Raw genomic sequence first — 14,527 nt, 5'->3', positions numbered from 1 at the left:
GTCTTTGGGATTTGGCCCCAGGTCCTCTCCTGTCACTCTACAACCCCTCATTGGATGACCCCCCTCCCAACTTGATGGGTGGGAACACCTTTGTCCTGACCATCGCCTGTGGGTAGCTCCAACCCTCACCTCTCTCTTGAGCTCTAGACCCAAATATGCAAATGCCTGATGGGACCCACTGGCCCCTCTGCCTCACCTGCCCAGACTTACCTTCATCTTTTACTTCACTCCACCCAAACCTACTTCTCCCCCCGTCTTCCTCAAATCAACCAGCAACACGATCCACCCAATTCCAGCCAGGACTCACCCCCAACCTCTGATCAGCCACTGAACTCCACCAACTCTACGTCCTTAGGAGCTTTCAAATCCATGCTTCTGCTAGGTCCTCAAATATTTCCTGTCCTATCATTTTCTTGGCGGGGATACCCCCCTCAGCCTTTTAAGTGACCTGCAAGTTTCTCAGGGACAAGGGCTGGACCCTTCTCCTTCAGGCCTTCAGTACCTGGTACCCTGGTGCCATGCCTGGCACACAGTGGACTCTCAACCGTTTGCTGAGTGCACATATCTCCTTCGTCCCTGGGAGCACATTTCCAATCCTCTCCGTACACTGTCACTTGTCTGCCCAGCCTCCCGCCCTGGTGTTGCAGTGGCCCGGGGCTTCCTCCAATAGACGGGCAGCATTACCACATTCCCTGGCTCCTGCCAGGCTCCCCACTGCACGGTGAATACAGTCCCAGGCCCTTGGCAGCCACAGCCCACTGGGTCTACACCACCTGATGTGTACACCTCCTCTTCCTCACTTTGTCCCCAAGTGTGGCCTCACCAGCTGTCCTTGCCCTCCAAGTAGCCCAGATACCCCTACACCTTCACTCAGGCTATTCCTGCTGCTTAGAAAACCCACTTTCCTATTGAACCACTCTTTCTCATCCTTCAAGGCTGGCTTATGAAACCAATACTCTAGGCTAAGCCTGCTATTCCTGAGCCCTCTGCTTGGAATCCATGGTGCCTTCTCTTGTGCTCCTGGGGTTGGCCCCTTGAGAACAGGAGCGGGATCTAATCTATCCTGATAACTCTCAAGCACTGAACTCCATGCCACAGAGCAAATGCTCAGTTAATGCCGATGTGATCAAATCAAAACACATCAGAAACAGGTTCCAAAGGCTACAGGGGAATGGGGCGGGATCTACTTGGATCTATCCAGAAAAGTCATCATACTTACCGGAGTGATGGCTCCACACACACCTATAGGTTCATGCCTGGTGAAACATACAACGTTGTCATCTGGAAGAGGTTACATGGAGGAGAACACACTGGGATTAATCTAGGTTAAGGATTTTACGTAGCAAAACAACAAGAAACCCAGAAGCCCACAATGGGATCAGCTCCAAGTCTTGTCTAGTCTACAAAGAAGTGATTTTGAACTCAATTTTAAAAGCAAACTTCCTGGGGCGGTGCCTGGGTGGGGTTCAGTCAGTTAAGCATCCAACTTTGGCTCAGGTCATGATCTCACAGTTCATGAGTTCAAGCCCCAAATCAGGCTCTGTGCTATAAGCACAGAGCCTGCTTTGGATCCACTGCTCCACCGCCCCTCCCCCACTCATGCTCTCTTTCTCTAAAATAAAAGTAAACTTTTTTTTTTTTTTTTTTTTAAGTAAAATTCCTTGGGGTGCCTGGGTGGCTCAGCCGGTTAAGCTCCGACTCTGGCCCAGGTCATGATCTCACGGTTCGTGAGTTTGAGCCCCGAGTCGGGCTCTGTGCTGACAGCTCAGAGCCTGGAGCCTGCTTCCAATTCTGTGTCTCTTTCCCACTAGCTCGCACGAGCGTGTGCTCTCTCTCTTTCTCAAAAATAAATGAACATTAAAAAAAGAATTAAAAAAGAAAAAACTCCTTAAGAGAAGAAATCAGCACAGCACCATTTCCTTTGGGGACAGGGAAGGCGCCTTGAAGGGGAAACCAGGGGTGCTATGAAGAGGCTACCTGGAGTGACGAGAAGACAGGGCCCCCAGAAGGCCCAGATGAGGCTAGGAGTCTTGCGCTGGCTCACCTGTGGGGATGGTCCGTCCCTGTATTTTGTCAGCCCACCCTGCAAAGTATCTGAGGGTTTTCACACAGCCCTCTAGGTCGATGAAAAAGGCATGAAGGAATGGCTTCCCTGTGTCCATCGTTTCCAGGGTCTGCAACATGAAGACAGCATCTATTTTAGACATAGTTTCCCTTTTGGCTGTCGGGCTGTTAAAGACAGGGGACAGGGGAGGAGAGCACAGCCCTAGAACACTGTGTGTGCAATGTTCTGCTTGTCCCTTCAGGAAGCAAGACACACATTTCCCATAAGACCTATCTCAGACGGTCAAGGATTTCTTTCCCTTAAAAACACCTTGATCTAGGGGGCTGGCCAGAGCATGGGCAGGTGTCCCCGTGAAGGACAGTGGATAGAAGTCTGATCTGGAGCCTCACTGGGAAGGAGGACACGGTAGCATTTGGTCTTCTGTCTGGAGCACAGTTGTCTCGCTCTGTGACCTGGCCACACGTTGTGCATTTCCTGGGAAGCTCCTGGAAGGTTAGGCTTTGGGGAGGCTGGACAAAGGCTGGCTTCCTCTGACAAAAGGGGGGATGCGGCTCTTCTTTCTTGGCTAGGCTGACCCTTGTGGCTGTGGAAAGAGTGACAGAGCCCCGAAGGGTAGTGCCACCAGCCAAAGGCGCAGTCCTCCCCAACTGGGCTGCCCAAGCCGGATGCGCCGTCGGTCGGAAGGGAGCAGGCTCGCCCTTGGCAGTGAGGGAGGTGATTACCCAGGGCGAGTGCGCAGCCACTCAATGGTCCGGATTCTTTTCTATTTCCAGCCGGGGTTTAAGAGAACCCCTTTGTCCCTTGGACAAGCGGCCCCAGTTGAGTCCAGCGCTGAGACCGCCTGTCATCCATTCATCCATCTCTGCAGGAAGTGGCCACCCTGACACATAGCCTGGGGCTGGATTCTCATTTTAGCGTCGATGCAGTGAGAGGGTGACTTACTAGGGAAGAGAGGCCCCCTCCACGTGCACCTGTGTGTGCCTCATCTCTGAGCTTGACACCTGTGTTCCCACGTTGAGGTGCCGACACCACGGCTAATGGAGCCAGGTGACACCCAAGGTCACCTAGCGGGTCAGTGGCACTGAATTCAGGGCATCAAACTTCCAGCCGGCATAGTGACCACTCCTGAGGTGGCTGCCCCCAGACATTTGCATCTGGGAAGATTGGAGAATGGCCACACAGGGTGCTCGGGGCAGCTCTGTCAGAACTGGGGTTCCAAGCATTTCTAAACAGGAGCAACCGCTTCCCTCGCTGAGCTGCGAGCCCCTGAATCCCTCTCTGCCTCAGTTTCCTCATCTGTAAAATGAGAATAATCATAATAATAATAACAATAATACTAATAACTACTACTAATAGTAGTACTTGTCTCATGGGGCTAGTGGGGGGGCTAGAGCAGGGCCCGCCCACAGGAAGTGCCATGTTAAGTTGCCGGTGACAGCTGTATGATCATGATCATCTTCCTTTCGGGAGGCTTCGTTTTGGGCAATCCTTACTTGGGGACACTGAAGAGAGAGAGGACTGTGAGTTGCTGAAGATGACAGGGCTGGTCTGGGTCTGGGGTGTGTCCCACCCCCAGCGGATGCTGTTCAGGGACCAAGTGAGGCCAACGTAAGATCCAGTGTGCCGTCCCTTACGCTCCTATCGATTCCATGTTGAAACTTTTATCTTCCCACAGGAAACCCAAGCATTGCAAATAACGCCCCAAAGTCCAGGACGGGCCTACTCCTGATGGCATCTGCATATCTGTCGATGGAATGAGGGAATCATCCTTGGCCTTTTTCTGGGATGGGACAAGGAGGAGAAAGGCAGAAGACTATGGCGTACCATGGTAGGGAAGTCCTGCCTCCAGTCCTGGCTTACCTCCTCTGGCTGGATAACCTTGCACAGGTTACCTAACCTCTCTGGGCCTCAGTATCTTCATCTCTGAAACGGGATAATGAATGTGCAGGCCAAGTGCCCAACACAGGCCTGGTACATGGTGAGGATTCAGCAAGCATCGGCTAGCTGTCACTATTAACTTGGGCCACTTTGCTTCCCAGAGGGATGACATGAATTTGCCAGGTTGGTTTTATGGAATCTGTCCAAGCAAAACCAGGGTCATAATAGGTTTAGACAGGAAATTCTTTTGAAACATTAAAAAAAAAAAAAAAGAGAAAGAGAAAGAAAAAGAATCACAGATGAGTGTACAGGGTTGAACCTGAGATATCAAGTGTTAGCTACTGATTGGGACTTGTAAACAGTCATTGTGGCTGGACCAGGAGTGAACCGCAGCCGCTCCTGCGTTTACTTCCTCTAACATTTTAAGAGAAAAATATGCCTTCAGAAAAACGAATGCATCGTAACCTTCAGATACTAAAGAATGAGGCAAAGTGCGAAGGAACCTGTCCCTTCACTCAAGTCAGTATTCCAAGGCTTAAAATGAGGAGGCCCAGAAATGGGGCTTGGGTTGAAAAGAGAGTCAACAGGGAGGGCCCCTATTTGGGGCGCTTCCAGAGAGAGCACCCACAGAGCCAGAGTCTGGGCCCCAGGTGCCTCAGGAAGGGGGAGAAAGCTGGGGCTGCCGGATCGCCCACATCTGTTTCTAAACATTGAACACAGAAGTAAATACGTAGCTCTGTCAAAACCACTGAGCCGGCAAGAGAACATGATGGAAAGAAGCACTACGCTGCATGAAAATGCAAGAAAACCATATCAAGGTGGAGGGTGAGGGTATTTTCCTATGATGTGGTCCTGGTTTGAAAAACATATTTCCCACTAATTCTCTTGTTCCTTTCACGATGTGGCAAAGAGCTGGATCTTGTTTCTCGTGCACAGCCAGGTCCCGACAACGCAGGCAACTCGCTCCGTCTATCACGACCCAGTCCTGCCCGGCCCGTGGGGCGGGCTGCTGGCGAAGGTGGTTCTATGGCCACTGCTCCCTAAGACGATACTGACACTTGAGGACAGGGTGGGGAGGGGTGCCCAGGGCACATCCTCTCCCGCCTGCTATTAGTCCCCACGGACATTGCAGACTGATGAGCTCATGCTGGGTGAAAACAGAAATGTTTTTGAAAAAGCCAGTCTGGCAGCTTGAGAGTTGAGGCTGGCTTTCGTTGCAGGAAGAAACCAGAGGCTCCTCGGACAGAAACGCTGACCTTGAGAGGGAGCCACCCCTCACCCGGATTTGGGGCACACATGCTGGGCAAGGGCCGACTGGGGAGGAAGGAAGGAAGGAAGGAAGGAAGGAAGGAAGGAAGGAAAGCTCAGGTCTCTGCAGATACACCCTCTGGGCATTGCACCTAAGAGCAGGACCCGAGATGCAGGGTTCTTGAGCCCTCCACCCCCAAAACACACATCCAGGGACAAAAACAATCTCAGTGTCCTGGATGACCCTGTTCTCCATGACGGTAGATATTCTATGGCTCGTTCCAGACACCCGATCAAGAAAGGAAAGAACCATTTTTCCAAATCAGAGGCTGAAAAGGAGATTTTTCTCCCCTACCAACTGGGCCTCAAGGTTTGGAGCAAGTTTTAAACAGGAGTCAAAGCCATAGGAGGGCAGCATGTGGAGGGTGCAGAGGACCTCAAGGCAGGAGATGGCCCTGAAATTTCCTCTGCTCACTCATTGCAAGACTAAAGGAAGGTCTTAGGACCCCTGTGAATAATGCATTTACAACCTATAATTGTCTTCACAGTCCGGTCTGATCGGAGCAGCCCTACCTCATGGGGTGGGTGGAATTCATGTGCCCATTTTGCAGCAGCAGAACTAAGATTACTAGAAATTACTGGCCAGGAGGGTATAGAGCTGGGTGTGCAGCATTATTTATGAGGAATGCTGTTACCAATAATACCTGTCATCTAGTTAGTGATTACTGCATGCCAGGGCCTCTGCTAAGGATTTTAAATGGAGCACTCTCACAACATTTAAATACAATTCTTACTGATATCTTCCACAAAGAAATATATGCTCAGAGAAGTACAGCAACTTGTCCAAAGCCACGCAGCTAGCAAGTGGCAGAGGCGGGATCCGAATTGATTTTTAAGTCATAGGGGAACAGTTTTTTCTATGTTGAATGGCAGCATTTATCTTAATAAATATTCAAAAAATATATACACCAGCACATTAAATCTGTAATGTCATGGATATTGTCACTTAGGAGGAAGTTAAACTTAACTTTGAAAGAGATCTCATGTGAAAAAAAAATTAATGTCATAAACATACAGGTGCAGGGCCAGGATATGGCCTAGCTCATCTGGCTGGCTGTGACTATGAGTCTGGGAACCGCCAACGCAGCTGAACTGCATCCAGGCAACTTCTTGGTCCCGAATGTGAACTTCAGGGGGCAACAGTCTGACTTCAAAACCAAACAGGTGACGGTGGAGGGCGTGGACACGTGCCTACTGCCAGAGAGCCATACCTCAAAGGGCCTAACACATCCACTTCCACACAAAACCAGCACCCTGGGTCTCCCCCCATACTCCGTGGGGGACAGGCCCCCTCTGTGAGGCCAGCCAGTCATCCCACACCTGCCCGCCGACGCGCGCGTACTCACAGCCAAGACGGTGCGGTCCCTCTCCACAAGGTCAGCCAACTGATTCAGCAGCCGGCCACGGCCCAGCGCATCCAGGCGGCGCCACGGGGAGCCCCTCTGGAAGGCGGCTTGTGCGGCCTCCACTGCCTTGTCCACGTCGGGCTGAAAACCAGAGTGAGTGTATCATCTTTTGCTGTGACTGCATTTTGGGAGAACTCAGCTGTCCGTTTCGGAGAACAGCAGAGACATGCCTCCATCACACAAGCAGAGGAAGGGGGTTGGGGCAATCAGAAAATGGCAGCTACGTTTCAAATCTCTGGACCTGTTCGGGGCTTCAGCGTGACTTTCTGCTTCTTTACATCTTAGGTCTTTTTCAAGATTCCTACAATGGCCAAGCATGAACCATCCTTCTGATTATAAAAGCATTTTAAAATAGTTTCTAAAACTACCGACCTTAATTATTTTTCTTGGTGATCCAAGTAGGAAAAGATTTTTCCACTTGCTAGCTCAGTCTGGACACACACTCCCACAGTTATTCAATTAGGTGGGGAAATGTCTGTCTTTTTATTTTAGCTTGGCATTGTATTCAAGCTGAGGACTCTGGTCCCATAGTGAGAATGGGGCAGGAGTGCTTCTTGGGAACTGACCACATCGGAAAAGTCCACAGACGGGGAGGATCTGGAACTTTTCTCTCCCTTCAGCCTCACCTACCCCCCTTGGGGCAGAAGTATTGCACCATTTTATAGACAAGGAACTGGATTTTCTGCGCACCCATAGAATTATAATCAAAACTTCTTCGTAAAAGGAAGGAGGTGAGAATTATTTAGAGTTGTTTAAGGTCACCCATTCTTATTTCAGGAAAATGAGTTCAAGGCTCTGATTGCTGATGGGCAAAAGCTCATCCCCCAGGCCCCTCAGAGCCTCATTTCCCTAGGAAGGTGATGCCGGATGCAATCAAGAGGGGGACACCACCAAGATTCTCTGTCTCCAAAGCATGCTTGGAGGCCACTGAAAACTTGGGCAAAGGAGATATTAAGACTTTGAATTCCTTGTTCCAGGCTCTGGGAGCCAGAGCCTCTCCAGGCACAGGGGACAGGACAGCCTCTGATTCCACGGGCTCAGAGCACTCACCCAGACCAAGAGAAAAGCCAGAGCCTGAGGCAGGGATCTCATTCTCCTCCTTGATTCCTGTGTAATGATGCACCTGGGAATCACCCACTGGGAATCCTGCTCTGTGCCCCCACACCCCAGCCACCCCATGTACTGACATCATATAAAGATGAGCTTCCCGATGCTATTATCTTTGTAAATACAGCTTAGCCTGAAGCACTACACACAGAAGGGTCCGTATAGGTAGAACCACTGTGTTTCCTGCCTGGCACAGAACTATTACTGGTGGGATCAAATTCAAGCCTATTTTACACATGTCTTTCACCCTGTCCACATTCGACATTACCCATACGCTTATAAGAACATCAGATGATTACTCTAGTGGTGGAGGAGAGGTTTCAATTTCCCTTCCCTCTTTAGAAAAGCTTTACCTTCAACATTTCTTCTAATGGCATGTATATTTAAAAGATACTTTCCGGCTTTGAAACGTATCAAGGACACATCCAGAAGACATAGATATATATGCATAATTATATAGTTTTACGGTTATATAGTTGTTTTAAATAGTTATAAAGATTATAGCTTCACATGATCATTTCAGGTTCTGACAGAAGAGAAATCTGGCCACTGAGTCTTTTTCCCTTCAAGTCTTTTTTTTTTTTTTTTTTTTTTAAGTGTCTCCTGCCAGAATGCTGCATTTGGGTGAAACACACCAGCCGGAAATGCTTTCTGGAAAGATTCTTTAATGCCTCCAGGTTCAAATAATTGATAAAAACCTTTCCTTTATCCCTGTGCTGAGGAAAGCTGAGGTCATCCTTATAGATGGGGAAACATCTATCAAAGGAGAGTGACTGTTTGCAGTGGATTGTCCCTAATTGATCCCATTCTGGGCCATGTGTCTGGGAAGCCGCTAACTTAGGTCGTACCCGGAGGACAGGCCCGTTCTGTCTTACAACTGAGCCAAACTGCCTCCTTATCCTTTAATTATTGGCAATTTAATTACTTGGGGGGTGGGGGGGGGTAGGTGGAGCACTCACCTTATCTCCTTCTTCTACTTCACATATTTTTTCTAGAGTTGAAGGATTATATGTGGCAAACTTTTTTCCACTCTTGGATTCGTGCCATTCATTGTTGATGAATATCTAACCAGGAAAGGAAGTTGTAATGCATTAGGGTTAAATCAAAATCATATCATTCCAACATGCTGAGGACCTTAGGTAATGTCTTGTCCTTCCCCCCCCCCGCCACCTACCCACCCGCCCACCCCTTTACAGATGAGACCTGGAGGGGAGGTGGAGTCCCACGCCCACCCTGGAGCACCCTCAGAATTAGAATCCAAGTCTCCTAACTTCTAATGCATTCTCAGAGAATTACTTTTTGTCATAATGAAACTAAAGTCATTTAGAATTTTTCTAAAATGTTGTCTCTCTCTTTTTAAAAAGCATTAATACGGATTCATGGAAGAATGGCTAGCGGGTATAGGTTAAATCCAACACCCTCATAGAGTTTGGGCGAAGACTAAATAGGTTTGGACCTATAAGTGCCAAGGAATCACCTACCCCCGAAGGGTAGGTCGGCAGTGAGCACTCCCTTCTGCCTCCTTCTTGCGGAAACCCCCAGCCAGATTGCCAAGGAATTGGCTTTCTACAAGGATCTTACCATAATCCCTAATCTTTGTTAAACGTACATTGGCACTCCTCCCCCATTCTCTTTAAAATGTCTATGTTCATGTTGGGCTTGATAAAAGCCAGTGTTGGAATACAAAGATAAATATCTGGGGTAGGAAATGGTCTGGTTATATGAAAAGATGTAGCAAATAGTCATTTATATCTAGAACCAAGGAATTAACCCACAGAAATCATTTAGCTCGGGGCCTCAATTACCTAGAACACAACCGAGAAGAAGGATGTTAAAAATAAAAAGACATCATGAGCACACGAAAAGGAATTCACAAAGTTCCCACGCTGAAATGTATGTACTATCTACTCTTACTTTACGCTAGCTGCTAACTACCTTAAAAAAGCACCACATTAAAAGAGAGGGCTTTGGGAAAGGGATGAGGAACAGAGGTGACAGCTAACATACAAAACACGTTCTGACAGCGTGGAGGCCCCCGTAACCCAGATAGAACAGACGATCTGCTGCTGTACCAGCTTGGGACAGCCTTGTCATCACAGCCCATCATGGCGTCACAAAGACCCCAGTCACAGACGTGGGTAAGACACCTTAGAAGCATTTCCATCAATAATTTCTAAGTACAAAGCTAGCTTATCAAAGTCCGTTTCTACATCTATATGCGTATCTTTTGCTTCCCTTTCATTAATTTTCAAAGAATTGTGTCACTCCAAGGGCTATTTTCAATTGCTGTGAATTTTATTCATTAGGAACACTTGACTCCCCAGTGATGATAGGCAAGCAGAGCGACATCTCATCCAGCTTGTGCATGGCTTGATTACGGTCTCTGTCCTGGACTCTGCTGTAAAAACTCCAAAGCTCACTGAGAAGGAAGCGCGCTCTGCGAAGCTGCTGGGGGAAGACCGTTTTGGTAACTCTCTCTGAAAGCGGGGAAGTCTCATCATGGCGGGGACAAAGCACAGAAGGCCAACTCTTGACGGGGCAGGTGGGCAGAGGCACCTTGTCCCCCATGTGGAATCCAGGGCTGAGGGCATCCCTTGCCTGTAGGATGTGCCTGTCTGACTTCTGGAAGCTCAGCTTCTTCAACATGAGGCCAGGCCCCCAGGGAAGCACGTGGAATAAGCCAGGCTACAATTACAGGTTTATTCTTCCAGCTGAAACCAAATCCAAGCGTTCACTTTTGCCATCCAGCGAGCAATCACTCGGTAACAGCGAGAAATTAATAAGTGGGGAAGAGGGGTTCAGTTAGCGCAGGGACGAAAGCAGAGCCAGAGCGGGGGGGGGGGGGGGCCATTTGTCGGAAGATGAAATTTCGTGGGTTAGCAAATAGAGACTGTTAGTGAAAACTGCTGATTCTGGGTCCTTCCTGGTATCAATTCCAAGGGGGAGGGAAATGAGAAGACGGTAGAAGAGAATATAAATAAGGAAGATGGAGACAGATTGCAACGATCAGATGTCTGTTATACTTCATCTCCAAGCATGTGCCTCCAAAAAAAAAAAAAAAAAATTACTTAGTCGGTCATGACATTCGTCTGTAGTCCCTCCTAACCAGCAACTTAAAAAACAACAACAACAACAACAACATTCAGACTCCTCAACTTTGACCATATTTTCCCATCACAATGTTGCCAATTTAGCAAGATTTTTTTTTTCTTCCTGCTACACTAGTAAAGTAATCTTGGAAGTGGTTTCTAACTGTTGATTTTCTCTCCACGAAAACAAAACAAAAACACAAATAAAGAAGGGGTCAGTAAGTGTGGCTTACCAATTATGCTGCCTGTATTGTCTTGAGCCCCAAATAAGGAGAAAGTCTCCAGAAAAAAAAAAATGTTATCTTCCACTTGTGAATTGGTATCAAATAAACCTCACAGAGGTATGAAATTGTTACACCAAGCTGTAGGCGAACTCGAAATTTCCTGAAGAAGAAAGGCGTGTTCTCCGAAGTGAGCTGGAAAACCACAGCTGCTCTGAGGAGACCTGGGTCCCAGGTGGAGAAGACGGGGGTCTTGCAAGGGAGGTGTGCTGGCGCCATTTACAGTAACTTCCATTGGACTTCGGCTAAACTCAGAGGAGTATGTTTTCAGAAAAAGAGAGTTGAGGGCAGTTTACTTTTCACAAAAAAGATCCTAAAAACGGGAATTTTAGTGAACCAGAAACTCTTAAGGAGAATCTCTGTTACCGGAAGAAATTTTATAAGGGAAGAAAAGGTCCCCCTGAAGTGAAAGAACTTGGTATCCTCTGAATCTGGGAGGGGGTGCCTAAGGGGATCCTTCCCCCACACCAGGGTCACATAGCAGAGCCCAGTGTTAAAACGGGAGAACAAATGAGGAAGTTCCGACAAGGTCGTCCTTCTGGAAACTGGCCTTACCCTAGGAAATGGCACCCCCAAGGCTGGGGCTCAGACCCGCCATTTCTTCCATTAGCAAGAAGTACCATGAGTCAGGTTTGAAAAATAACAGGCCTTTACTGGCTCACACACTGCACCCCTCCCCACCGCCTGCCCGGGGCCTCGATGGATTCTGCAATTCTGTGTCTCCTGCTTCTTTCCTAGGCCCCTTCTGCTGTCTCTACAGCCAGAGGCTCCCTCAGCATTGCTCGCCAGGGTTGCTGTCCCTCAGCCACCACCACACAGGCTGCCTGGGCCCTGCAGGTGCTAGCAGTAGGCCTCTGCGGTGGTGGGTCTGCAAAGACAAAACAGGCAGAGGCCTTACCCTCCACAGGGAAGGAGAGTACAGTGGCCTGACATCAGGCCACAACAGCCATCATCACCCGGGAGCCCCTAAGTCTCCAGGTTCTTTGGAGCCTCCCCCTCCCCATCTCTTCTCAGCCTTAATCACATACCCTGCTCTGTTCCACTAAGAAAAAGGGGCTGCCCAGCAAGAAGACAACAGACTGGCCGCTCTGTGAATCTTCTAAGATCCTTCTCTATATACACTTGTAAAGGGCCGTAAAGAATCACAGAGAAAGAAACATTCCATGTGGCTTCCTTGTTCTGATAGGACTCAAAAAGGCAGAAAGAAAAAGGACAATAACATAGGTGATTTCTGGGTTCTGCCTCCTTTAAAAAAAGCCCAAAACTTACGAAACAAAAATAAAACCAAACGTCACCACCACCAACAGGCAAGCAAGCACCAGCAGTGTTAACGATCTACAAAGACGTAGGTACTATTCTTATGTTCCCAGAGCGTGTGGTGGAATTTTTCGCTCCAAAGCTGATACTACTTACGGAAACTACATTAAAAATAATCTCCAGCGTTTATGGTGAAGTGTCTCCACTGATTACAGAGCCCTCTGAAAACAGTTAATTTAAATGTCATGTGATCTGAGGCAGAGCCGACATTAAGTGCCAAGAGACCCAAATCTGAAGGCCACACATAGTGGCCTACAACTTTCTCCGCTTGATTAAAACTATTTGAGAGGCATAATTGCTACTTTTGAAAGTAAAATTGGTGGGGGAATTTTCTAAGTGCTGTGTCAGCTGGAGTTGGGGGCTAGGGATAAGATGCGAATTAAAAAATAAAAAGGAGGGAAGCTGGGGAAAGAGATGCCAACGGAGGCTCTCGGCCTGCGACCCTGCAGCGCTCCCCGTGTCCACGGCCTCCAAACAGCCTCTCCGTGTCCTCCCACGGGACGCGCGCTCCCGGCAGCCCTCCGCGGCCGGCTCTCCAGGCCTCCCCATCTTCCTTTCTGCCCTAGGCAGGTGATCTCACCGCCCTGCAGACGCCCGGCCTCCCAGCCCGGCGCAAACCAGCAGAGACTCCACGGGGTGCGGCGGGGCCTTGCCACCAGAGCGGCTTCCCAGGCCCAGTTCGGAGACCTTCGGGAACACATTCTCCGTCTGTCAGCACCAGTGCTTCTGGGCTCCAAGGCAGTTTCACCAGGGCTCACCTTCCTACTTCCCCTCGCTCTGCTGGTAAGCCAGGTAGGCTAGGCTCAGAAGGTACGACGTCTCTCCAGTTGGCTCCCGATGACATGGGTTTGGAGTCTCCAAGTGGCGGGTTCCCAGTGCAGCGCGAGCTCCGTGACCAACGCTCGGTGTTCTCAGGCACCCTCTGACCCTCCCAAAGCCTGGCCCGTTCGTCCCCGGAAACCTTGTCGCAGGGTCTGCGGGAGACCGGCGGGCCCGAGGGCCCGCGGCCCGCACCTCCTCTCGCCTTCAAAGCGGGCCCTGCAAGGGCACGTCGGGGCCGCGCCGGTGGCAGCCTGGAGCCGCACGGGCGCTGCGCAGCCTCCCTCGCCAGGCTCGGTGGCTTAAAGCGCTGAGCCCCGCCGCCCGAGGGTCCGTCTGGGACGGCAGATCGCGGAGTCGCCTTTGGGATGCGCGGTGGACGCGCTCGCTCCCGGGAGGTCCTGCGCCGGACGCCGCTTGGAGGGGGCCCGACCCAAGCGGAGAGGCTCCGGTCGCGGGAACGCCGGGCGAACTCGACTGAAGGCGCGCCGCCCGCAGCGCCCAGCACCCTCGGAGCGGAGCGGCGGGGCTCTCGGCCTGATGGCTCCGCATCCCCGCCACCCGGGCCGGACAGCCCAGCTCAGAGCCAGGCGACCGTCGGGTGGGATGGGCGCCCACCTTACCTTGGTAAACTTGACCTCCAGGCTGCGGACGGGGCGCGGCAGGGCAGGCGGCTTCCTGTCCGGCTGCCCGTTCTCCACGGTCCCGTTGGTGGTGGCCATGGCTCTTCTGCGCTCCCTGGCCCGAGGCGCCCGAGTCTGCGGCGCTGGCTCCGGCCTGGATGGTGCGCAGCTTGCTCGCGGGGTGACAGCTCCGCGCCGCTTTATGGAGCGACCCACGCCTCCCGCCCGGGGGGGCCTTCTAATGGGCTGCAGGCCGGGAGGAGGGGGGGGGGGGGGGGAGGGGAGGGGGCCGGCCCGCCTCACCCCACCCCGCCCGCCGCCCCTGCGGGAGCCCGGCCACCCCCCGCCCGGCCACCGCGCCGCGCGCGCTCCCCCGCCCCGGAGGCTGCCCTTGGAGGAGCTCCCCCGAAGAGCCACCGGGCCCCGGAAGTGCCAGAGCTCCCGCAGCGGGCCAGGGTAGGGAGCGGGGGCGCCAGGGCCACAGCGCCCGGCCCTTTCCCCGAGTCGGGCGAGCTCTCCCCGCCGCACCTGCCGCCCCCTGCCCGCCGCCGCTCCGCGCACTCGGCTGACTTCGGTCGGCGCGCCGCGCTCCGGGAATGCGCGCCCCCCGCCCGCCTCGGGGCCTGAGCCGCGT

The 14,527-nt window shown here is 51.3% G+C and overlaps 1 protein-coding gene across 1 annotated transcript in view; it reads right to left on the bottom strand.

The window, feature by feature from the left end:
• The window catches only part of ALDH1A3 (aldehyde dehydrogenase 1 family member A3), a 38,932-nt gene extending 24,800 nt beyond the window's left edge, over positions 1–14,132 (bottom strand). Inside the window, exons 1-5 of the mRNA XM_040493806.1 lie at positions 13,894–14,132; positions 8,724–8,828; positions 6,598–6,738; positions 2,045–2,174; positions 1,220–1,281 (exon numbers count right to left, since the gene is read on the bottom strand). Coding sequence (XP_040349740.1) covers positions 1,220–1,281; positions 2,045–2,174; positions 6,598–6,738; positions 8,724–8,828; positions 13,894–13,992 — 537 coding nt within the window. The 5' untranslated portion in view covers positions 13,993–14,132. The remainder of the gene's footprint in view (positions 1–1,219; positions 1,282–2,044; positions 2,175–6,597; positions 6,739–8,723; positions 8,829–13,893) is intronic.
• Between the last annotated feature and the right edge of the window lie 395 nt (positions 14,133–14,527).

The sequence above is a fragment of the Herpailurus yagouaroundi genome, unplaced genomic scaffold, assembly GCF_014898765.1.
Source record: "Herpailurus yagouaroundi ecotype Mexico unplaced genomic scaffold, PumYag 185, whole genome shotgun sequence".
Taxonomy (NCBI): Eukaryota; Metazoa; Chordata; class Mammalia; order Carnivora; family Felidae; genus Herpailurus; species Herpailurus yagouaroundi.
The sequence above is the reverse complement of the archived record's forward strand: the minus strand, read 5'-3'. Positions and strand labels throughout refer to the sequence as shown.